Source organism: Chelonoidis abingdonii, chromosome 25 (assembly GCF_003597395.2).
Source record: "Chelonoidis abingdonii isolate Lonesome George chromosome 25, CheloAbing_2.0, whole genome shotgun sequence".
NCBI classification, from domain to species: domain Eukaryota; kingdom Metazoa; phylum Chordata; order Testudines; family Testudinidae; genus Chelonoidis; species Chelonoidis abingdonii.
This window is the reverse complement of record NC_133793.1, coordinates 8,146,901-8,172,466: the sequence shown is the minus strand read 5'-3', so window position 1 is coordinate 8,172,466 and position 25,566 is coordinate 8,146,901. Positions and strand designations below refer to the sequence as shown.

The window sequence follows — 25,566 nt, the reverse complement described above, 5'->3', positions numbered from 1 at the left end:
CAAATAAATAGATCAGCAGCAGCTGTCTGACCTTGCCATCTGCCTACACATAAATATATATACAGATGCATCAATATTTTACTTGCTGGTCATGTCCTCCTCCCAACCCTAAAAATCAGGCAAATGAAGCCTGAATGTTTCTTTCCTACAAGACTCTTTACGCTTGGAGAAGACTTAGAAGAAAACCCTCGCCAAGGAAATTGACTCCCTGCCTCTGAGACAGGTTTTAAACATCTGTCACTACAGTTCTTCTAATGACCAGAAAGGCAGAGTACAAAACCCAGAGAGGAAGTGGGGAGGGAAGGAAAAACTTATTACATATTTTCCACCAAGACAACATGAAGAGTGAGAGACTGGGGAAAGGACTAACACAAACTTCTACCCAGGGGAATAATAAGCAGAGCGAGCGCAGGAGTCAGAATAGGGGAGAACGCCGCAGTCACCAGTGCACAGTTGTACAAGAAACACTGACAGTTGGAAGGCTGTGAAGTCCCTAAGGCATCTTCCGCCTTGACGCCCAAGCAAAAACAGGTGAGTAGATTTCGTTCGCTAACACGAAGGTATATCTTTCATGCAAGGTTCTTTTTTTTTTCCCCTCCTTCCCACAATAAAGTATGCCACACCTTAAAGCAGTGGTTCTCAAACTTTTGTCCTGGTGACCTCTTTCACATAGCAAGCCCCTGAGTGCGACCCCCTTAATAAATTAAAAACACTTTAAAATATACTTAACACCGTTATAAGTGCTGGAGGCAAAGCGGGGTTTGGGGGTGGGGGCTGGCAGCTCGCGACTCTCCATGTAATAACCTCATGACCTCCTGAGGGGTCCCAACCTCCAGTCTGAGAACCCCTGTCTTCAAGTTCAGCGGTGTTGATACACACACAAGCTCTGGCAGAATTTTGCTGAGAGTTCGAAGAGATGCATTATCATTTGGGCAGAGGGCAGAATTCACCTTAGATTGTTTGATGGGCTCCTTTTCCTGTATTATTTCAGGCACACTGCAATGGAAAGTAACACTTGGGGTGGGAGAACTGATCTTTATGTGGAATGCTTTCTTAATGAGAGCATTAAAGGTAGCTCTTCAAACTGCAGAGTTTACACTGGCTTGTTTTCCTCTTGTCTTATGAAGCATTACTTTAGAAACCTCAGAGTTGTTGCCAGATGTCACTCTACCCAGTAAGAAGCACTCTCAGAAGTTAAAAAGTACTCCGCAAAAGCTAAGGCTTATTATACTTCAGTATGTGCAGATTGTGTAATAACAGAAGCGTTACTTTGCAATGCTTTATCGCTGTATTTCCATTTGCAATGCTGTTCTTATACCTACATGGGACCTGAGCTTTTCTGTAAATCTGGCACTCCAGGGTCTGAAATCAATGGGAAAACTCCAAATGACTTCAGCAGAGAAGAAGGGTGGCTTTAGGCAGCTTGTCCCACAAGCTTCAAGGAGGTAGACAACTAGGTAATTCAACACCCTGCTGTATGCTGCCTCCATCAGTTCCTCTTCTGTATATCAACTACCTCCTTCCCAGCACCCATAGCACAGAGATCATATCTCAGCAATACTGATGGGAAGATCAGCATGTGCTGGACGACATTAGACAGATTTTTTTCCCCCCACTAAAAACATGCTGCAGTTTGGCACTTTACCAAATGAAACATTTTATAATAGCACTTTGCCCTTCTAGTGCCATAACACTGAATATCTCATGTTAGCCTCACTGCCTCTCTGTGATTTCCGTGGTGATATGTCCTTTCTACCAAAAAGGTAAATGAGCCACAGGCAAGAGTACAGCAAATGACTTGCCCAAACTCATACAGCGAGTAATATCACCCATTCCTTTTGACTCATCACACCGTTTCGTCAACTGCAAGACCATCTTTTGGCTTGTTAATAAAAATCTGATTGCAAGTTCTTTTCCAGGAAGATCCCATAGTTCTGTAGGCTCCTCACAAAATAAGTAGTGAAACTGTCATCCTAGTAGAAGTCATTTTTTAGTTGATTTAGAAACATTTGGGGATTGGTGCTGTATTGTGAGTCCATCACAAAGGTCCGGCGGACTTAATTTTGCTTTTCTGATACACAATACGACTTCCATTCTCTGGATCAGGGGTCCCCAATGCAATACAATACTGGGCTCTGGGATCCAACCGTACTTTAGCTTGTGTGGATTCGAGGTTCCAGAGGAATCAGTGTTGCCAAACAATATTAAGACATTGATAGTTATTGCTGCATTGGAGGCTGAGAGGGTCTCCCTAAGAGGCGGTGAGTTGAGTGAGACTCCTCCTATACAGATGATTAAGCGATTGCTTAAGGGAGCCAGCCGCAGAGATATTAATGAGGAAAAAATGATTTCTCAGACAGAAACTTCTGGGGGGGGGGGAAATCATCTGCATTCGCTGACTGGCTCCTTCCTTGTGTATGGATTGCCTTTTCCTTTTATCGTAGGCCTCCGACTGCTTTCCATATCAGATTGAAATTTCTCACCCTTACCTGTAACACCCAGCACAGCTTTTCCTACCTAGGTTCTAGTCCCAGCTCTGCCATTCCTTTGCCTCAGTTTCCCCATCTAACGTCTGAATTTTTCCACCTGTGTAAAGTGCTTTGAGATCCACGGGTGAAAAACTCTATATAGGTAATAATAATAATGAATGTAATTACATCTCCTCTGTAATTGACCCCTTCCTCCAGGATCCGCCAAGTCATTTCCCTTTGCCTATTCCAGGGGTGGCCAAACTTACCAACCCTGCAAGCCATATACAACAATCTTCAGACGTTCAAGAGCCAGGGAGCACCTGCTGGAGCTTCAGCTGTGTGGGAGGCATCTGCTGGGGCTTGAGACTTTCACCTTGCTCCAGCTGATGTTCTGAGACCAGGCAGGCGCACCCCCTGGGGCTGAAGCCCCAAGAATTCCTCTCTGCTGGGAAGAAGCCAGAGGTGATGTGTGGCACCATCTGTTCCCCCAATTTTTGCCAGGGTTTAAAGGTCCTGCTTGGTCACATGGTGCCACCGGGCCCCCCTCTCTGCATGGCAGTTGCTGGAGCCGGCCAGCTGGGAGCTGCGGCCCTGGGGAGAGGCAGCAGCAAACAGCTAGGAGCTGCAGGGAGAGCTGCTGCTTTTGCTGCTGCCTCTCTTTGCGGAGCCCCCCTTCCCTGCAGCTCCCAGCTGCTTGCCGCTGCTTCTCCAGGTGGCACTAACTCCGGGGAGCTGCAGGGAGGGGCCGCTGAGGGTAAGAGGGGGTGTATGACTCAAGCAGTTGAGGGGATCAAACCTTTAAATTGTGCCCCACAACTCTCAGCAGGCACCAGTCGCCTCTGGCAGATGCCCCTTGCCCCATCACCCCGCCGCAGAGTGGAAGCCTCAAGCTCCCCCCTGCTCCCAGTCCGGTAAGCAGAGAATGGAAGGGAAGTGGTGGTCTCTGTGAGCCGCATTTTAACTGTAAAATAGCTGCATGATGTGGTTCACGAGCTACAGTTTGGCCACCCCCGACCTATTCCCTCTCCTCCTTCTTCCCACGGTGTCCCTGTGCCTTTGCATGCACCACTGAACATTTGCTGTGTATGTGCACCTTCCACAAGACCTGCCCATGGCCTGTGGCACTGTTTCAGCGGTGACTGTGCTCACAGAAACCTGGGATGCAACGAAGAACGCTGAGTGATTATCTTGTTGTTTTTGAAAGGGTCTCAGTCCAGCTTTTTCAACTGGCAAAGTCTGATTTCCTTCAAAACCACCTGTCCCTGAAGATGCCTTTTGCAGCCAATAAGAGGGGACACATTCGTCTTGTGGAATGAATGATATGTACCCCATTCTGGTGATTGTGCAAAATGTCCTGCACGGGCTGATTTGTGATAAGGGTTGACTTCTGTATTCAGAACGTTTGAAGATAACACTCCGGCCCCTGTTCCTTCAGAGACTTACCCACTTATTTAACTTGATGCATGGGAACATTCCTGTTGACGTGCTTAAACCTGAACACGTGCATAGTGCATAAGACTTTGCGGGGTCAGGCTCTTCCCTTTCACCTGCATCGGTCTGTCTCTTGGCACAGTGCTCAGCGCACTGATCCTTTCCCCAGAAGTCTACTGGGCCCATGTGATATAGATATTTCCTTTACCCGTTTTTCAGGAACAGGTTTCTTTCTAGTTCTGCAGGGGAGCTGCTGGGGAAACCTAATGCAGCTCAAAGCTCCAAGGCTGATAGGTTAAGGCTAACTTGGCACCCAAGCCTGCTGCCTTGGACCTCATTGGGAGTTTTGCCATTGATCTCAATGAGGGATCAAGGATCAAGCCCCAGTGTTTGTAGGGTAAATATCTCTGGACATGCGCTGAGGCAGGGAAGTAATGGCCCTCAGCTGTAGGAACCTCTGCTAGGGAGGATCAGCACTTACCTGTTTTACATCAGGCCTTTATTAAAGCTACTGTTCTCCTGTAGCTCCAGCTCACCGCCTCGATTTGTTACTCAATTCTTGGGGTTATTTTATAGCAGGGATAGTCCTGAAACATGGAGTTCAGATCTGGGCCCAACTTCCCAGACTATGGAGGGTGTTCGGATCTGGGGGCTTCATTCTGGGTCCATCTCTGCGTTGTAACTTTAGCTAATCCCAAAATGTCACAGGCTTTATTCTTCCTGTTCTGCTTCTGTGAACATTTGGAGCCAAATCCTGAGTCCCTGACTCAGGTTCCATGCAGGATGAAATCCACCTCCCTGTAGAGATGTCCCATATAAGCCCTCCTGGACTGTTGTATAGGCCTTGTGCTGGGCCTCTGCTCAGAGTGAATTTCACCCTTAGTCCTTTCTCAAGCAAAACTCCCATTGTTCTCCCAGAATGGCAAGGACCCTCCAACCATGCCTGGACCCCACACGGCCTGACCATCCCTCCACCAGGCAGGGATGTGCAAGGAGGTCCCACAAAGCAGGGCTCCGTCCAGAGTGGCATAAGCTCTCCGCAGCCTGCTGCCCTCCCAGGCAGGAGGAACATGCTGGTTCTGCTGTGTCAGGAGCCCTCTGTTGGCCCCATGGTATTTATGGGCTTCAGATACTCACTGAACAAATCTCTGTCTACTGTATTATCTTCTCGTGTGTCCGACCATCCAGTTGTCCCTCCTTCCACGCTTTTCATTTAGCCAACATATTCTTATTTGGCTGTTTTACTCTTTCTTTATACTTTGGTCTATCTGGCCCCCTAATCACGGGTTACTGTCCTCAGCCACATCCCTTCTGCACCTCTGCACTTGACAGCTGTATGCTGTGGGCCTTATTCAATATCCCTTGAAGTCAACAGATTGTTCTTTTAATAGACATTGGATCAGGCCCAATATGACTGAGTTGGATGGACGACACCTAATAGCATGGTGTGTCCTGCAACTAAAGCAATTGCAGCGTTTAGTGTGATAGGGGAGGCAGGGGTGAAAGAAACATCTGGGGATGGAAACTGCAAATCACCCGTCAGTGCTGAAGTCTTTGTGTGGAAAGGTCTTCGAGACCTTTTCCGTTGTTTTCCATCCTCCTCCTCCTGTTTGCTACCTACAGCTGCTGTAGTCATCTAACCGAAAAGGTCATTGAGGGAGATTGCATGGTCATCAGGCACAAATACCTGAGACCTCCAGCAGTTCATGAATCCATAGCAAACACTGCTGAGGTCCTCTCACTCTGTGCAGCATTTCCCCACCCCCTCACTTTCCCCCCACCATCAGCCTTGTTTGTATCTGTGGTATTTTGCTAGGTGTTGCAATGGCTCTTGCCTTTTCTGTGGCTTAAACTCTTTAGACATTTCCTCTTTTCAAAGAATATTGAGGGTGTTTAGGGCCTGGGGATTTTTAACTTCGTGTGAGAAAGATGCAGCTGATGCTTTCAACTTGAAAACATTTTCCGCTAACAGCGGAAACTCCAGTGTTCAGGTCTGGGATTCAGGATGACCAATGCACTGGGATTCAGGGCTGCAACCATTGATGGGGTGCTGTTGCAGGGAGAGCAACGGTTTGGGGTTCGTTTGCCCGGTGTGCGTATCCCCAAATAACCACACCGGAGTGGAGAGGTTAGTATTACTTTATTTGAGCTCAAATAAGGTGCACGGAGATGCAACTCTCAAATCATGCACGAATTACTATGCGTTGCCATGTCTTATATACTTTACTTGTTTACAGAGATGTTCACAGGTGCTACAATTCATCATTTACAATTCATTAACTACCGGATCTTTTAATTAACTATATCCTTAATCCATACTACTGACCCCCCCCTTTGATCGATTACCTCCTGTACCACAAACAAAAGAACAAAAGAAAATGATAAATGATCACATGTACTTATGCTAGCTAGCAGGCCTAAGAATGTAAACTTCTGACCCCACGCCATATTGCCTAGTTACTTGGAGCTTTTCTCCCCCCCCCCCCCCAGCAGTGCTATAGTGACGGTGATTATTGCCATCTGAAGGCCTGTCCACAAGGATCTGAAGTGAAACCCATCAACTCGCTGTACTTAGACTGCCAGACACACACATCTGATGGTCTATGCCTGTGCACAATAGATAACAGCTTTTGGTCACTACCAACATGTATTGGATGTGGTAACCTTGAAGCGAAAGGCTCCATCTCCCTCTGACAAACCTCAGACCTGCCCCTCTCCTAACCTCTTTCAGCTATTGTTGGATAATCCCTCAAGCAAGCTGGAGAATGCTCTTTCCATGGGCAGTTAACAGTTTTTCTTCCTCTCAGATGATTTGGTCACAGCCAGCCAGGACAGTGGCTTTGTAGACTAGATGATCACAATGGTTCATGCTGACCTTAAAGTCTATGAGTATTTCTCTTGATTGTCTTCCTGGAGATGTGATCACTGAGCGGAGATGGAGATAACAGATCACCTAGTGATAGAAGTGGCTGTTTGAAAGTGTGAAGACATTTTACTCTCTCTCTTCCTCTCACTCATCAGAAACAAGCCACCTGAGAGAAGAAAGGGAAGTCCCTAAGGCCTAGAGTCTTAAATGAAGAAGTGGATTTGCTCACGTTTCCTGTTTTTGAGAGCATGCATCTTGTGCTAGAAACATTAGCCACCTTTTGGGCTGGTTAATAAAGTCCAGCCATGATCCAGCATTTTGGTGTGACCCATTATGAAGAATCATAGAAGTGCAGCACTGGAAAACATCTGATTTCAATCACCCCCAAAGTTCAAGGCTGCCCAGATTTAGGTTTTGGGGGCCAGATCCTGTAAGTGGGCATCATCCCATTAAATCTCAGTGGAGCTACCCTGATTAACCACAGCTGGAGATCGGGCCCATAGTTCCTGTGTCTCTTTGCAAGTGGAGATATGAGAGGCCTCCTATGGGTTTGGTGCTTTGCTCCTCCCCTGCATTGTAGCCTTTTTGTCCCTAGTAGAGGCATGCACAGCAGATTGTCTACAACGTTCATCCAAAGACTTTTTCAAATGGTCCTGTCTCTAGCACGGCCCTTTAAAATGCCCCCTGCAGCTCCAGGCAGAAATTTAAAATTCTCTCTCAGCTGCTCACAACCAGCTCCAGGGGTTGTGAGTCTCCCCAGGAAATAGATTTTACAGCCCATTCGATATTGACATCAAACTGCTTTCTGCCCACAGGTTCCTAATGTGTCAGCTACATCGTGAATAAGTGGCTCTCTGCGAGGGTGGTGCCAGCTGAACTGGCTTCCTGTCTCTTACCACATTGAATCCACGCATTACCATTGACCTATATTGCTGTTGTCCCCATTGCATCTCGGCTCTCCTTTCTCCCTTCTCCCCAGGGAGCTGCCCTGTAATCGTTTGATCCCGTATGTTGGCCTGGTTATTGGGATGTTTTCTGTAGGACTGTAGTGGTTTAACTGGCTAGATGTATGTCTGTAAAGACAGGTCGGAGGACAGCCACCTCGCAACAAACACTTAGCAGCTGTTAAGGGGCAATGCCTGAACGATTTGCTTTGATTCTGCCTTTGTCTCCAGTCAAGCTCTTGGAAAAGGCCCAGGAATGCAGGAGAACAAAGAACCATAGAGAAGGTTGTAGCAGGGTGAACAGAGGGCTGGGGCTGGGCAAGGGAGTAAAACCCCGGCTGATTGGAGGAAGTGGCTACAGCTGAGGCCACAACCCAAACTAAGCAACTTGGCCTTATAAGAAGGCCAGGGAAGCCAGAGGGAAGGAGTCTCCTTCTGACTTGAGTGGCAGACAGGCCTGGCTGCTGGGGAATTCACCTAGGGACCTAGAGGGAGGCAGGGCTGGGGAAAGGCCTTAGGAGCTGGGAAGCCTTAGGCCAGCAGCTCCCCAGGCTGCAGGGCCTAGTTCTATGCCTCCTAGGTATTGGGCTTGCAGAGGGGCAGCTGGAGGGTGGGTAAAGGCAGACAGTCCAAAGCCCTTGTTGCCTGTGATGATCGGCTGATACGCTGCAGTCTGCCCTAGGGGGTGGGGGCTAAAGGGAGACTGGCAGTAGCCACGACTGAGGCGATGTGTGTGGGGGGTTCCCCTGGGGTGGGGTACTGCAGGAGGCAGAACCCTGAGATAAGGGCACCAGGGTCCTGGGAGAGACACAGGAACCAATGGCAAGCAGATCACCGGCCTGCAGAGGGTGTTCCTGGGCCAAAGAGCTAATTCCTGAGGATGACCAGCAGGAGGCACCGCAGGGGTGAGTCTATGCAGTGCCACAGGGTTTATAGAGGAACACTCTGAGAGGGAGAAACCAGAGCGACAAGACTCATAAAAGAGCCTGCTGGGGGTGTCTGCAGAAGCTAGGCCTGCCTAGGTCATCATCAGGGGATAGACTCTAGTGTAGCCTGTCTGTTGTTTAAAAATGCTTTTTATTTTCTATTGCTTTATTCCAGCTGCTAAAGAAATCGCACTGTGATTTTTCAAAAAGCTGTGTGGTCCCTGTATACCACGGGTCACAGGCTCCTGAAGGGGAGAACTGCAGGGGTCTGTACTCAGATCTTCAGCATAAGAACGGTTGATCCACAGGGTGCTGTGTCCCAGGGCTGGGTTTAAGAGTGGGAAAATCATGGAGTTCCATCCCAAACAGTAGTAGCATTAAGCACCTGCAATCCAGACAATAGCACTTCCCAAGACAGCAAGAACTCAGTTGCTTGTCCCTAGAAATAGACAGATTGAGAGAAAGCCAAAATGACACGCACACCCTGCCCAGTGCAATGGCGTAGGGATGCATACCCACCCTGCCTGGCATGATGGTGTGACAGCACAGGTATGGGCACAGGAATTGAGCTTGGTGGACAAACACCACCTCTGGCTCTGAAATAGGTATAGGTACCAGATTGAATACCTCAAGAGATGCACTCAGAGAGACCAAAGGGGGAGAGAGGTGCAACGAGCCCTGTGACTGTGACACCCCCTAGCTCCCTGCCTTCCTCCCAACCCTCTTCCCTTCCTCATCCACCCTCAGCTTCCCACCTTCATTCATGCTGCCCCGAGAACTGGAACCATCTCTCTCGCCCTGTCTGTCAAGCATCCTCAGCTGCTTCCTTCAAATCTCTGCATAAACCCCTTTTCACACCTCCTCCTCACTGTTGGAGGAAACAGGACAATTAACCCCCAATCATGGGGAGCTGGTGAGAAATCCAGCTGTTTGCTTCGTAAGAGGGAAAGAACTCCTCAAAGGCTCTCCATGGGTTCTGGGAGTGGAAGGGACCAGAGAGCTGCAGGCTCCAGATGTGACTGAATTCAGATGCTTTGTTTCTAGGAAATACCTCCACCCAGCAAAGGAGGAGCATTGGCAGTTTCCTTGTAACTTTGTCTGCCATACACAGGAGACTTTCATCCTTGGAGTGCTGTCTGTCTCTCGACTCTCACACATGTGTGCGCACACTTGGCGAACTCCCTTCCCCACACTCCTGTAGTGGTTTTCAAAGAGTACATTCAGTGCTAGTGTAAAAAGCTGGATTAACAACCCTGCAGACCGAAGTCCTGGATTTCCAAAGCAAGGTCCAGCATGGGCTGTGGCATAGTGAGCTTCCCCCCATACCTGTAAGATCAGGGACAGAATCAAAATATCTGCTGCTAGTCATGATGAGGGCATTCCAGCCCCTTAGCTTCCTGCAGGTGTTTGCTGATCTCAGACACACCTGCTCTGGAACCGGAAGGCTCAGTGCATCAGTATTCCATTAAATCTCTCAATAACACTGTCCTAAACCCTATCTTACTCAGAAGTGGTGCTGTTGAGACACATTGGACCCCAATCCTGTGCTGTAACCAATCCCCAGGGATTTAGGAATCACTGGAGATTCACCATCTGCCTGTGCTGATCCCATTTTGGGATTGGAGCCATTTTGTGGTACTGCATCCAGCTGTGGAAAGTTACGGTTTTTCTCTGTTTTGTGACAAATATACTTGCGTGGGTTTGATGTTAAAATGTGTTTAAGGGCTCTGATTTGTGTGGCATTCTGATGGCCAAAGATGAAATCAACTGAACAGAAAATCTGAAGTGTCTATAATTCATCTTCAGCATGAGGGATTGAAGGGAAAGATACAATTTCAGTATGGCTGAGATTTACAAAACCATAATAGATAAAATAAACTGTCTCTCTTTCATAAGCACGCTGAGATCTACTGATGAAAAGTGCTAGATAAGAGCTAGGTATTCATCATCATCGTAATGGAAATGTCCTTAATGAAGATTAAATATTTCAGTCTGTGCCTTGTTTTTCCAATGGATTAAGTCCCAGGAACTGGAATGGCACTTTCTAATCTTCCAGCCGGAATATTGAAAGCATGCTGCTTTAGAAAGAAATGTAAATCCCGGGTCCTAATCACTTGCTGTTATTAAAGATCTCAGAGAACTCATGAAAAGTTGCTGTGTGCTCTTGGGATGTAACCACATTCCAATGTAGGTCATTGTTCATACATTCCGGGTCCAGAAGGGACTACTGTGATCATCTAGTCTGATCTCCTGGATAACCCAGGCCAGAGAATGTCCCCGAAATGATTATTAGAGCACCTCTTCTAAAAGAAAATCCAATCTTAATTTAAAAATTGACAGTGATGGAGAATCCACCACAACCATTGTTAAATAGTTCCAATGGTTATTTACTCTGACTGTAAAAAATGTACTCCTTATTTCCAGTCTGAATGCGTCTAGCTTTGACTTCCAGCCATTGGATCGTGTTACACCTTTCTCTGCTAGACTGAAAAGACCATTATTAAATATTTGTTTCCTGTGTAAGTACTTACAGACTATGATCAACTCACCCCTTAATCTTTTTGTTAAGCTAAGTAGATTGAGCTCCTTGAGTCTATTACTGTAAAGCAGGTTTTTCTATTTCTTTAATCATTCTCATCGCTCTTCTCTGAACCCTCTTCAATTCATCAACAGCCTTCTTGAACTGAAGGCACCAGATCTGGACACAGTATTCCAGCAGCAGTCGCACCAGTACCAAATACAGAAGTAAAATATCTCCCCACTCCTACTTGAGATTCTCCTGTTTATGCATCCAAAGATCGCCTTTGCTCTTTTGGCCGCAGCATCACACTGGGGGCTCATATTCAGAGGATTATCCATCCTGACCCCCACATCTTTTCAGAGTCACTGCTTCTCAAAATAGAGTCCCATTGTATAAGTAGGGCTTGCATTCTTTGTTCCTGGACACATACACTTACATTTAACTGTATTAAACCACACATTGCTTGCTTGCACCCAGGGTATCAAGTGATCCAGTTTGCTCTAATTCAGTAACCTGTCCCCTTCATTTATTTATCATTTCCCTCATGTTTTGTGTTATCTGCAAACTTGATCAGCGATGAGTTTGTTTTCTTCCAGGTTGTTGATAAAAATGAATAGCGTAGAACCAAAAACAGATCCCAGTGGGACTCCACTGGAAACACACCCAGCTGATGATTCCCCATTTACAATGACATTTTGAGACCAATAAGTTAGCTGCTTTTGAATCCGTGTGATGTGTGCCATGTTAATTTTATGATAGGTTTCAGAGGGGTAGCTGTGTTAGTCTGTATCAGCAAAAACAATGAGGACTCCTTGTAGTATTGCATGTGCTGTATATTTTTACCTGCCTACTGTATTTTCCACTCCATGCATCTGATGAAGTGGGTTATAGACCACGAAAGCTTATGCTCAAATATATTTGTTAGTCTCTAAGGTGCCACAAGGACTCTTCGTTGTTTTTGTTAATTTTATAGCACTCTAGTTTTTAATCAAAGTGTCACATGGTACCATGTTAAATGCCTTACAAAAATCTAAGTACATTACATCAATGCTGTTACCTTTATCAACCAAACTTGCAATTTCATCCAAAAATATCAGGTTAAATTTTACTGGATCTATTTTTCCATATTGATCTGCATTAATTAAATTACCTTGCTTTAATTCTTTATTAATCGAGCCCTATATCAGTGTACAGTCGACTCCCCCTAAATTCCCCTTGCAGTTTCACTTAGGGCTTGTCTACACTGGCACTTTACAGGGCTGCAACTGTCTCTCTCAGGGGTGTGAAAAAACACCCTACTGAGCAGTGCAAGTTTCAGCGCTGTAAAGTGTCAGTGTGGACAATGCACCAGCACTGGGAGCTACTTTCCTCATGGAGGTGGTTTTTTTAGAGCACTGGGAAAGCTCTCTCCCAGCGCTATGCCACAACTACACAAGCCACATTAAAGCGCTTTAATGGTGCCAGTGGAGACATGCCCTTAGATAAGTTATTCTTCCCTACCTGTCCTAAAGTGTGTAATGCTGCTAAATAGCTGCAACATGCCACCCCTGCAGTGTCTGCATTCCAGTGGCAGAAGAAGTGAATCTTGTGAGCACGTGAGACAGAACTTTCACAGGATCTGTATGTAGACTGTGGAACTCACTGCCACAAGAGAGAAGAATGACCACAGATCTAACCACTTTCAGAACCAAGGGACCTGATCCAAAACCCACTGAAGTCAATAGAAAGTAATTACTTCAATGGCTTTGGATCAGGCCCTAAATGCAAAACTCATGGCTTTGACTTAGCTGTCCCTCAATAAATTCTTCACTCACACTCACTTGCACTACACAATTAACACGCAAAATAACCAATTCACCAACTCTGCTATTTTTCCTACAACCTGGGAAGTAAGAAAGCAATGATTTCTAGTTTTAGATACTTGGTAAGTACTCAAATATTAGGGTGATGAAGCAATATAAGTCTCACAATAGTTGATGTTTTTTATAAAGCCCAGCTCCTTGAGTCATGCTATTACATGACAATACCAGCTGTTGTATTTTTTTTAAGTAATTGTTCAGCCTTCGTGATTGTACAGAAAAGCTTCAAAATGTGACCTGTGTGCAACCCTGAAGGCTCAAAAACCAGAAGGCAAATCAAAAGAACTGCAAACTTATTTTTATAAATCTCACGATTTTTTGGAGTCCTGACTCATGAGTTTTGAATGCGCGGAACTGGTAATACTCTGTATTTCACACCACATAGCCTTCAGCAGTGGTTCTTAACCAGGGCTACGTGTACCCCTGGGGGTACCCGGAGGTCTTCCAGGGGGTATGTCAACTCATCTAATCAGAGTGTCTCAACCTGGGAGTTGCAATCTCAGGGGGGTTGCAGGATGGTTTTGGGGGTGGGGGTTGCAAGTGCAGTGCTGGCATTAGGAGGTGGCAAGCAGGGAAACTGCCTGGGGCCCCATGCCACAGGGGATCCCACAAAGCTAAGTTACATGCTTCAGCCCTGGGCAGCAGGACTCAGGCTTCCGGGGTACAGTAGTCTGGAAAGGTTGCGAACCACTAGTCTACAGTATAATATGTATAGTGACCTGTCAAAGAGGAAGCTTTGTAATTACTGACCCCTTGTGGTGACTACAATGGAATCCAGGGCATTTCTGCTGAGACTAACAACAAAGAGCTGACAAATCACCTACTCTTTTCACACAGAGACCATCAGGGGTAATAGCTCTGGATCTCTAGCGACTTGGGACCAAGTCTGGCTCATTGTAATTTCATGGGTCATCCCAATAAAGTCAGTGGAACTACTCGCCTTAGAGCAGCAGGATTTGAATTGACAGCTTAGATATGCCATCCCCTATGTCTGTCCCACTGCCACTACCCTCGGCCATCCAGTCCCACCCAGAGTTACACAACTCTTTGGACAGAGAACCTAGAAATATTTCTCGCTGGTCTCTTTTCTCCTTTGTATGGTCTCAAATCCTTTGCAAAGAGGGTTCAGGGAGGCTGGGGGGGGGGTAGTCTCTGACTGTTTCATGTCCCTTTAGCTGTGTGTGTTGGGTTTTGTGCTGGGTACAAATGTAACTTTTCCCCCTCTACATCTTTTTTTCAGAGCAGCATCTGAAGCTCACCAAGGAAACCCCTGCTCTTTGGAAAGTTTTTTGGTCCTGGATAATCACGATGGAGACATGTCAAATATCCAATTGCAGCATAAATACCATAAACCTGACATGTTACATGGTCCTCAGCAGCCACACTCAGAAAACAGGCATAACTGTGCTGTGCTCCATTGTTGGGATTCTGTGTGTTTTGGAAAACTCTTTGGTGTTGTTGCTGATATTTGCTTCCCCTAAGATCAGGAGAAAACCTTCCTACCTCTTGATCAGCAGCCTGGCTCTAGCAGATGTCCTGGCCAGCATTGTATTTGTCTGCAGCTTTCTTGATTTCCATGTCCTCAACAGAACTGATTCCTCTAAAGAGATCTTCTTGCTGAAGCTTGGAGGGGTCAACGCGTCCTTCACCGCGTCCTTGGGCAGCTTGCTGCTGATGGCATTTGACCGCTATGTCTGTATCCATCGGCCATCGGAATACAAGGTCATCGTGACGAGGGAAAGGGCTGTGATGGCTATGGCTGTGGTGTGGATAGCTACCATGTTCACTGCCTTCCTGCCTCTGATGGGGTGGAACTGCTGCATGGTAAACTCAATCTGCTCTGAGCTGTTTCCCTTTATTGATAGCAAGTATCTATCAAGCTGGATCTGCCTGGTAATGATTCTGCTGTTGTGTATAGTGTATGCCTATGTCCAGGTGCTGTGGAAGGCTCATAAGCACACAGTGTACATGGAGAAACACCAAACCCAGGCTGGGCAGCGGAATGCAAAGATGAGGATGGACATCACGCTCGCCAAAACATTAGTGATGGTCCTGGCCATTGTCGTGACATGCTGGTCCCCAGTGCTAGCTCTCATGACGTACAGCCTCTTCGTCAGCCTGAATGATCAGATCAGAAAGGGATTTGCCTTCTGCAGCACCCTCTGCCTGGTGAACTCCATGGTGAATCCCATTGTCTACGCCCTACGAAGCAGGGAGCTGCGCTCCTCTTTGAGGAACACTAGCTCACGGTTCAGGAAGAAGGTGAGCATCTCAGAGATCACCCCGGAAGCAGACAGCATTCAGAAATCCACACAGATAGAAACCATGTGTGATGACACTGTGTGCAACACAAACATGAATCTGCTGAAAGCTTGAGCTTTGACGGGGGAAACATATGACAGATTTTGGATTGTTTCTTTGAAAAGGAAGAAAATCTAAAGCTGCTTTTCTTTGTAGCTCCTGGGAGGATTCGTGACTGAATGCCTTGCCTGGGAAATAAAACCATTTGTCTTTAATGGTATTGTGAAACATCTGCAGATCACACCCTCCCTGTGCCTGGGACTTTACTTAGTGAGTAAAAGACATGAGCCCCGATTTGTAATGGTATTTAGGCACCTAACTCCCATTGATTTCCAAGGGAATTAGCTGTCTAAGTACGTTTAAAAATCTGGGCTGCTGGTCCCTCCCCTCTAAAGAGCAGATACACCTAACCAAAGGAAGACTGGACCAACTCTACCATACAAATATTACAGTGATAGCATAGCAGGCTTTCAGAGATACTACAGTGATGGGTGCTCTACAAACACCATGGATGGATGGATAAACAGAAGCAGTTCCCACTATTTTAGGGCAGCCCTCCCGGTTTACCAGACTAAGTCCACAACTGTGTCAACTAGTGATCTCCTTGACCCCCTCATCTTGCAATCAATTACCTCTTTCCTCCCTACTCTAAAATGAAGTTCTGGTCCAACTAAAATGTGCTTTGACCCACGTGGCTGTAGCACAAGGCTGGTCTATGACCACTCTGCTGCTGGGACCGCAACATTTTATATGCAATTGTGGTTCAATACGCTAAGGCATCGAGCACACCGCAGTGGTGGTGAGAGCCCCACTCTCCCATTAAACTCAGTGGAAGCTGAGCACCTTGCAGGATGGAGCCGTCAGTGGGTCTTATGCTCAGATACTCAAAGGTATTTAGGCTCCTGACTTCCACTGAAATCAATTGGTGCCTAAATAGCTTTGAGGAACTGGGCAGTCTGAGAGCCTCAGTGTTTAGGAGTTTGATTGTATTTCTAGGAACATTTACAGCCAAGTATGGCTCCAAAGGAAGTGTATGAATGTGGTTTACTTTTCGTCCAACTAAGGAGGCACATTTATCCCTAATGTAATTTCAGTGATGGCAGGGGGTGGAGGGGAAGCCGGTACAAATTACCAGGGCCCGGCAGTCCGAAAGGGGGCCCGGCTTCCCTGGCTTCGTCATCTCTATTTAGCCGGTCCGCCCTTGCTGGGGGGCTCGAAAAGCATTTTTCACTGGGGCCCGAACCCACTCTCGGCGGCCCTGGCAGTGTGCGAAGCCCCCAGCTGCCCCTATATGTAGGAGCCAGAGAAGGGGACATCCCACTGCTTCTGGGACCCATGTGGAGTGGGGCAAATTCCCGATCTCGCTCCCTGACTGGAGTGGGGCAAGCCCTGGATCCTGCTGCCTGGTGGGAGCTAGAGGGCTGGATTAAAACATCTGGAGAGCTGGATGCAGCCCCCGGGCCGTAGTTTGCCCACTCCTGCCCTAGAGTAATTATGCAGTTATATGCAGTGTTGTCATACGTCTATGCTATTTGCCACCAGTGGCTGCTACGATAGAAATAAGGATGCCTTTGCAAAATTATGTTGTGACATTGCACTCTATAGGATTTTATGAAAGTATGCTGATGACTGTGAATATAATGTAATTAAAATATACTTCATGCAAAAGGTCTCTTGTAAGGTATCATTACAAAGTTTATAATCTACTGAGTGTGGTCATCCTATTTGTATAAATGTATCACTCTTGTATCTGAAACTAGAAATATGAAATGTAACTCTGAGGGCCTATTGTAATTATGCAAAGCGTGGGCCATTAATGGTGGTTTGGAATTTTGATGGCTCCCATCAACCAGGACAACTGACTGCAGATGGCTCTGTTTTACTTGTAAGTCTTCCTGTATACGTGTGTGCTGGCAAGTGGGGAATAACGTCATACAGTGACATGTGATCATGTCACCTGAACTGGAATCCATCTTTAACCTGGTGCTTTTCCATTGAGAAGGAGGGGGTGGGAACCCAGAGAGGGACAAAGGATTCCCCCCTTATGTAAAAGATATCTAAGTGGGTGGAACAGAACAAAAGTGGCAGCCATCATGAGAAATCCCCTAGCTACCACATGAGCTGGAACAAGGGCTGTACCAGGGGAAAGGACTGTGCCCAGACTAGGAAAACCTCCAGTCTGTTGAAAGAAACGTATTGAAACATCTCTGGGGGTGAGATTTTATCTGTATTCAGTTTTATTGCTGTATTAGACTCAGATTTGCGTGTTTTATTTTATTTTACTTGGTAATTCACTTTGTTCTGTCTGTTACTACTTGGAGCCACTTAAATCCTACTTTCTGTATTTAATAAAATCACTTTTTACTTATTAATTAATCCAGAGTATGTATTAATACTTGTGGGGGGGGCAAGCAGCTGTGCATATCTCTCTATCAGTGTTATAGAGGGCAGACAATTTATTTGTTTACTCTGTATAAGCTTTATACAGGCTAAAATGGATTTATGTGGGGTTTGGACCCCATTGGGAGTTGTACATGTGAGTATTAAAGACAGGAACACTTTCAGCTTAGTCTGCATCTTTAAGGCATGTGGTTCAGACCCTGGGTCTGTGCTGGAGCAGACAGGCGTGTCTGGCTCAACAGGACAGGGTGCTAGAGTCCCAAGCTGGCAGGGAAAGCAGGGGCAGAAGTAGTCTTGCCACATCTGTTGGCAGTTCCCAGTCTGTCACATATGTAATTGCACTACATGGTGTTAGTGTTAGCTGTGTTGGTCTCAGGATACTAGTGCGACAAGGTGATTAAGGGAATATCTTCCATTGGCCCAACGTGCTGCTGTGGGTGAAAGAGCCAAACTTTAGAGCTACACCTAAGCCCAGCCTGTGTCAGACTCAGCTGGCAGCGTGCCAAGGGGTCAACCCTCAGTGTGGTGCTCTCTATGGTGCATGAGCTCCTCCCACTCTTGGACATAGGCCCCCAGCTCCTGGGACCTGCCCTCTCCCTCAGCGCCTGCGCTGTGACAATCCAGGGGCAGCACGTGCCGCCTGCATGCCGCAGCAACCACGTGGCCATTGCCCCGCTGGCGACGTCAGGCGGTCAGTGCCTCTCTAGCAATGGCGTCGCCCTTGTACATCACGGGGTCAGTGCCTCTCTAGCAATGGCGTCGGCCCTGCTCGTCACGTGGACGGTGCCCATCACGTGCTCACTCCTAGGTCTCTGTCTTCCCCTTTTTGGCCAGTCTCGGGACCCGTCCCGTGAGTGGAGGAAGATGGTGGCGCTGGGAGCGGCGCGCTGGTTGCTGCTGCTGGGGGCGCTGGTGGCCGCCGCGCTCTGCGGGCCCCGCTACAGCCCGGACTGGCCCAGCCTGGACGCGAGGCCGCTGCCGGCGTGGTTCGACCAGGCCAAGGTGGGGGTGTTCGTGCACTGGGGGGTGTTCTCGGTGCCGGCCTACGGCTCCGAGTGGTTCTGGTGGCACTGGCAGGGCGAGCGCCGCGCCGACTACGAGCGCTTCGTGCGGGAGCACTTCCCGCCCAACACCACCTACGCCGACTTCGCCGCGCGCTTCACCGCCCGCGACTTCCGGCCGCGCTTCTGGGCCTGGCTCTTCGAGCAGGCCGGCGCCAGGTCAGTGCCGGCGGGAGCCCCGGGGGGGGTGTCGGCACTGGTGACTCGGGGCGGGGGGGAGTGCGGGGCCCCTTGGTCTCTACGGGGGAGTAGCCTGAGGGATGGGCCGAGACCTGGCGGTGCGAACCAGGGCAAGGGGGCACCCTGAGGGGCGGAGCAGGGAGTAGCCCGGTGGGGAGGGGAAGGGCTGCGTGAGGGCAGGGTGGCCCTGGGCTCTGCTGGGGGAGAAAGCTCTAAGTCCCTTGGGGCAGGGGGGCAGTGAGTGCAGTCACTGGTGACCTTTGTGCCCATAAAGCAGCTGTAGAGGTCATTGGTCTGCTCCGTTCTGGGATGCAGAGCCACTCCAGTGGGTAGAGTGTACATAGGGCAGAACCCTGGTTCCTGTAGTGTTTTTCCCTGCTGGGGCTGACTCCTGGATCGTAGCACCCTGAGGATGCATCATTCCCAGGGAAGGAACACATTTGTGGATTTTAAATCTTGCATTAATCGAAACTAGATGCTAGAGGAAACCAGTTTCTGCTGCCTTCCACCAGAACAGATGTCAGGTGATTTATTTGAGTAGCTGCTTCCTCTTCTAGCCAATGGGCAGTCTCTTTCTAAGGACTTAGTGAGATATGGTTTCTGCAAACTTACACAAAGCAAGAATGATTTGGTTTTGCAAAATGAGTCTCAGAACTATTAAGTTCACTGGAACCATGGAAGCACTTGGAAGTGGTGGTTTATCACTCCGTCAGTCTAACTTTGAACATGGATTTAGTGTTGTTGAAAGGTGCCACTCTAACAGCACTGATGTTTTTTATTCTTAGGTTTACTCTTTTGCCCTTAAAAGTTCTCCCTCCACGTTGAGGGTAAGGCATTTGTTTCACTACTTGTGTTCTGTCTGCATGGAGTATCAATCTGTCACTTTTTATCAGCAATAAAATTCATTTAAAACTCGTAAGCTCTTAGGAGAGAATTTGCAAACAGGTACATTTAGAAAAGGAATCTGGGACAACTCTTGACACCATCATTACCATGTCCTTTGCTTTCCAAGTACCAGTCTTATTCAGAAGATTTAGAGTATCTTAGGTAGGTTCTATTTCCTTCTGAACAAGGGGCTTTGATTTCCACAGGTATGTGGTGCTGACTACAAAGCATCATGAGGGCTTTACAAACTGGGGGTCTCCTGTGTCCTGGAACTGGAATTCTGTGGATACAGGGCCCCGTCGAGACCTAGTGGGTGAACTGGGACAAGCTCTCAGAGAAAGGTATGTCACTGCTCTTGTACGTACTGTCAAAACTGTTACCTAAGAACTATTTCCAGTTCTTGAATTAGATGCCCATTAGCGTTTCCTAGTTCTTTTTGATAAATATGTCACTAAGCACATGCCTTTCAACAAAACTGTTCTGCCTCAGGGTAAGAGAACTCTTGTACCCAAATCTCCTGTTGATTTCCTACAGGATGGCAGTAAGGGCCAGTGAACAGAGCATGGAAATCAGAGTTTGACAACCTGGGCTATATTCCTGACATTACCACTAACTCAGTGTGTGACTTTAGGCAAGTTACTCAATCTCTGTCTCATATGTCAGGAAAGGAGTGTGATATTTACCCACTTTTGGAAGTATTTTGAAACCTATGAATAGATAGATCATTCTCTAATGCAGACTCAGCACTGATGACTACAGTAGCAGGTTCTTATCTTCTTTTTTTCCCCCCTAATATTGTAAGTGTCACAAGTGCAGTGAATATGCAGTGAGATCTTTTTTTCAAACTGGAACTTTTTTGTTAACCCAACTTTCATCTCTTTCCTTTCTTTGTTTAATATTTAAGGAACATACGCTATGGACTGTACCATTCTCTCTTAGAGTGGTTTAATCCTCTGTATTTAGATGACAAAAAAAATGGTTTCAAGACACAGAATTTTGTCATTTCAAAAACTATGCCAGAGCTTTATGATCTTGTTTTAAGGTAAGAACTGCAGCCTTTTAGCACCCCTGAATATTACTGTATTTCTTTATTTGTTAGGGGGATAAGGATGTGGGGCAGAGGAAGGGAGACACTTTAATATTTGCTGTTCCATCCACAAGGCAGATCTCACCTTCCTACAGTAGCAATTTGGGATTTGAGGTGGTCTGAGAAGGGGATCATGTTATTTATCTGTGCTTGGGAACACTTTTTCCTCAGTATTATTTACTGGCCATTATGCCTGCACAGAGACAACTTGCACTTACCCTCTTTTGTTAGTGCTACACCCCAACTTTGGAAATGAATGATGCTCCCATGCTTTGCTGCTGCAAGGATCTCGCTCATGGGTGTGTGTTTTTGTTCCCCCCACCAGGCGCATTTCCTGGTTATGTCATACAATAGGAGAAGCGTGTGAAAGCAAAGATAATTGAACTTCATAAGCAAGAATTAAAAATATTGCCTTGGGACAATCTTCTCTTTGGACTGGACCGGAAGTGGGAATGTTAAATTTTCTAGTAACATTTATCTGTCTCCTAGGTATAAACCAGATCTGGTTTGGTCAGATGGTGACTGGGAGGGTCCGGAAACATATTGGAACTCTACCTCTTTCCTTGCCTGGCTTTATAATGATAGTCCTGTCAAGGTACTGCTGTCAGCATTTCCTTCATGTCTTCTGGCCATTACATAAGTATGGAAAATCAGGCAGCTTCTAATACTGCCAGAATTTAAGTCAAAACCTCAGGATCAGTCGAAGCATATAAATTATTGAGGGCATCTAAAGTATGTATGGAGATATACTTATCTTATAGAATTGGAAGGGACCCTGAAAGGTCATCGAGTCCAGCCCCCTGCCTTCACTAGCAGGACCAAGTACTGATTTTGCCCCAGATCCCTAAGTGGCCCCTTCACAACCCTGGATTTATCAGGCCAATGCTCAAACCACTGAACTATCCAGGAGACTAGCAACCAAAGATCCCAGAACAAAACCCACAAACTTGTTCCTTTGAACCACTGCAGCAGAAGGACTGAGTGTCTAAGTCAAAATAGTTTCTACTCTGAACTGTCTCTCATCATTCTAGGATACTGTTGTGGTAAATGACCGTTGGTGCAATAACTGCTCCTGCCATCATGGAGGATACTATAATTGTGCCGATAAATACAAGCCGGGCACCCTGCCACAGCACAAGTGGGAGATGTGCACGTCTATTGACAAAAGATCTTGGGGCTATCGAAGCAACATGCAACTCAATGAGATCATGGATGAATCAAGTATTATCTCAGTAAGAACATTTTAATATAAATAGGGGGATTGCTGGGGATTAGAGGTTGTCTACTTATCTGGCAAAACAGCAGGACAGGGTGGTGGCTAAAGTAGCTGGGACAATGAGAATAAAGCTTTATGCAGGTGTCTTTCTTTCATAGTCAAGAGGGAAAGTAACATGAATCCACTTTACTTTTCTGTCTGTCACATCTGTCACAGGAACTAGTGCAGACTGTGAGTTTTGGAGGCAACTATCTTCTCAATGTGGGCCCTACAAAAGAAGGGGTGATTGTTCCAATCTTTCAAGAAAGGCTTCTGTCCCTTGGAAAATGGCTGCATGTTAATGGGGAGGCAATTTATGCTTCTAAGCCCTGGAGGGTGCAGATGGAAAACACCACAACTGATGCATGGTAAGGATTACTTTACACAAGACCACTCTGAAAGAGCCACTCATCTCAGACTGTGATCTCATGAGCAAAGAAGGGTTGAGCTTGCTACTCTGAGAGCACCAAAGAAAAATAAACACTAGAAAGACATTGAGTCACAAGTGGCCCTCTACTCTCTGAGTATTGGACTGTTGCCCCCTGCTTTTTAAAAAAATAAATAAATTAAATAATCAAAAGTAAAACACTAAAGATTCCATGTGCTTCTCCTGAGTAGGAGTGTGTAACCCCATGGTTTTGGCTAAAATTCTTAGTTGCATAACTGCATTTTGTCTCCCTAAACTCCTGTGGTTGGCTTGGTGTGGTGGTATTTACTTCTCAGATTCTTGTGTAATGGATCTGTGCACTGTTACCCAGCAACTGCATTTCCTCAGAGGAAGGGATGTATAGTAAGTGTGCAAGGAGACCAGAACACTACAAACCTAACCTGTTTTTAAAGAGAATAATGAAATGACCTACATGAAGCTTCACAAGAGCTTAATCTACCCTGTTGACCACAGCAGCCTAAATCAAGGCCATGTCGCAAGGTGACCTTTGTTTTCAGGGAGCATATGTGGACTTTGTTTAGCTTTCCTTGGTCCCTGCTAACTGGATAAATGTTGGTTCCAAAGTATTGAGGTATGCAAGGAAAGCAGGTGACATATGTGGCTGGCTTTCCCAATATGACTAGACTGATTGATGGGTGGAGGCATGTACTTTTTGCTTTACTTCTGACAAAGCCATATGCTTGTCTGCCTCTGTATTTTGTGGTGATCTACACACCTCTGTACACCATCTTTATATTCCCTCAGGTACACTTCTAAAGGATTAACTGTCTATGCTATCTTTCTGACCTGGCCAGAGGGTGGTGTGTTGAAGCTGTCTTCACCTATTCCATCTCCAAGCACACAAGTAAGGAATCTGAAGAGTAGATAATCTCACAAGTCCATCTCTGGTACATAAAGGCTGAGATGGCTCAACCTGAATGCCATTAAATATCTGGTGCAAGTACCATATATGTAAAGTTATTTTCCCTTCCTTCTAGTCTTGGGCCTTCTCTGTCAGGGAGAGGTCATGAAGGAATTGTGATCCCTCTTTCTGTGTGTTCACCTTGCTTTAAACCACCTTTTTTCTCTAAGAAATGCTGGATAGGGCTTGTTAACCTGCCATAGTACCACCAGGCGCATTTCTTCCACAGAGTTCCCAGCCTCTATTGACTTAATTTGCTGTGAAATTAGCTGAGGTGCACAAATAGTGTAGGACCACTCTGACAAGGCAACGCAAACTAAAAAAAAAATCTATTAAACTACTCACTGCAAATATCACAGGGAGCAGCTGTGTCATTTCCAAACCACCATTAAAAAGAATCTCCCCAGTGAAGAACCATAGGCAGATGCTGGGCCAAAAATGTGCCTTGTACAGTACTCTGCAGCTCAGTAAACTCTGGCTGGATGGAAAGTAGTTGGGGCTATCTCTACCCTTTGAGTGCCTGGAAGTGCATTGAACTTGCTGGCTGTGATGTATTTAAACAGGAAGTATGTGCATGAGGCAATAGATGACTGTTTTTCCCTCTTTCTTCAGGTGACCATGCTGGGGTTCTCGGAGACGCTGAAATGGGAGAAGGCCGTAGATAAAGGGTTGCTGATCACTTTGCCCTATGTAGCTCCATTTGTTCTCCCAGTGCCATGTTGCTGGACTCTCAAGCTAGAAGGTGTGGCGTGACAGTGACTTTGAAGAAAAGCAAGGAACTAGATCTTCTTTTTTTGCTTTGCTTTGATTTTTTTTTTTTTTTTTGATGGTGAAGGAATCTTAATAAATTGTTTTTCTTGCTCATCTAAGAGAATACCTCTCTAAGCCACTCTGGCCAAGAAAACAGCTAGGTCAGTTCATGTTGGGTGGGAATGAAGGCCTGGCCTATACACAACCTTTCATCTGTCCGAGAGACGTGGCCTGCAATAGTAATGTTCTGTTGCTGGATTTTGACCGCTGAGTGTGGTCTGACTACTGTGATGAGAGATCCTTAGCTGGGCTACTTGGCAGATGTTATCACTTCGCCACCTTTAACCATGGCACTGCAGCCTAATAAGTATGACAGGTCACATAAGGTGTGTGGGAGTGTGAACAAATTTAGTGTGGGACAGTTACAAAGTTGGTTGAATTAGGATCTGCAGTCAGCAAACACAGACTGTGAATAAATGGCACTTAGTTGCTACAGCGATGGGTACATTAGAAATGCTTAAGATTGACAAAATGAGTGATGGTCACCCTGCCAAGAGGGTGCTTACCTGCTAAAGGAGAGATCTCTCGTTTTTAATTACCAAAATATAGCTGTTAATGAAACTACTTGTTTACTTATGATCAAGGAACTTGCCTTGGATTGGTGCATAAATCTACACCATAGAACTAGGCAAAATAAAGCAGGAAAAAACATCCACTGGTTCCGGACAGGAGCAGGTCTCCACTGAAGTTGTCCGCTGCACCTGTGTTTTAATAACTGTCAGCTCAGGAGTGCTGAATCTTGAATCTTCTACTGACTGATCTGAATATTTTTCACTTAAATAGATTAATCTTTAAAATCAAAATGCAATAGCCTATTTTTTGGTGTATGAAATTATTACTCATCCTGTTTAGGGTGAGTCCATTATGCCATTTAAAGTCTAATTGGAATTAAGCACTTTCAGATTCTTATGTGCAATGTATTCACATGTGTAAATTTAAAAAATAAAATTCTATTAAAATACTGCTGTGTTCATTTCATCTGAATTGTGTGATTACAAATATTTATAATGTAAAATAAGTGGATTTATATTAATGTTTGAAGGAGATTAGAGGTAATGAATTTAAAGAATGCATCTGATCTCTCTCTCTCTCTCTCTCTCTCTCTAATATTCATATAAATTCAACTGATTTTAAATTCTTGTCCTTAAGATGTGGGTGTAGTTACATTTGTGGAAAGAGCTACAGGCAGAAGGTAATCTGTTCTTGTAAGTCTCTGCAAG

The 25,566-nt window shown here is 46.2% G+C and overlaps 2 protein-coding genes across 2 annotated transcripts; both read left to right on the top strand.

Annotated features, from left to right (window-relative positions):
• Positions 1 to 346: 346 nt before the first annotated feature.
• CNR2 (cannabinoid receptor 2) lies at positions 347 to 16,418 on the top strand. Its single transcript, XM_075060957.1, has 2 exons — positions 347 to 531; positions 14,259 to 16,418. Exon 2 carries the CDS (start codon positions 14,327 to 14,329, stop codon positions 15,392 to 15,394), a length of 1,068 nt encoding a protein of 355 aa, XP_074917058.1. The 5' UTR covers positions 347 to 531; positions 14,259 to 14,326; the 3' UTR covers positions 15,395 to 16,418.
• A 2,107-nt stretch (positions 16,419 to 18,525) lies between these two features.
• On the top strand, positions 18,526 to 25,305 carry FUCA1 (alpha-L-fucosidase 1). The gene is made up of 8 exons (XM_032789558.2): positions 18,526 to 18,939; positions 20,052 to 20,186; positions 20,750 to 20,887; positions 21,422 to 21,527; positions 21,964 to 22,164; positions 22,365 to 22,555; positions 23,380 to 23,479; positions 24,149 to 25,305. The coding sequence occupies exons 1-8, from the start codon at positions 18,584 to 18,586 to the stop codon at positions 24,287 to 24,289; spliced, it is 1,368 nt and encodes a 455-aa protein (XP_032645449.1). The 5' UTR covers positions 18,526 to 18,583; the 3' UTR covers positions 24,290 to 25,305.
• The last annotated feature ends 261 nt before the right edge of the window (positions 25,306 to 25,566 follow it).

What these genes read in the sequence shown, in the direction of transcription:
- FUCA1 (XM_032789558.2), top strand. Translation starts at nt 18,584, where the DNA reads ATGGTGGCGCTGGGAGCGGCGCGCTGGTTGCTGCTGCTGGGGGCGCTG. An exon ending in GGACAAGCTCTCAGAGAAAG is followed by an intron (nt 20,187 to 20,749) that starts GTATGTCACTGC and finishes TTAATATTTAAG; the next exon opens with GAACATACGCTATGGACTGT. An exon ending in CTTTATGATCTTGTTTTAAG is followed by an intron (nt 20,888 to 21,421) that starts GTAAGAACTGCA and finishes TCTGTCTCCTAG; the next exon opens with GTATAAACCAGATCTGGTTT.
- CNR2 (XM_075060957.1), top strand. Translation starts at nt 14,327, where the DNA reads ATGGAGACATGTCAAATATCCAATTGCAGCATAAATACCATAAACCTG.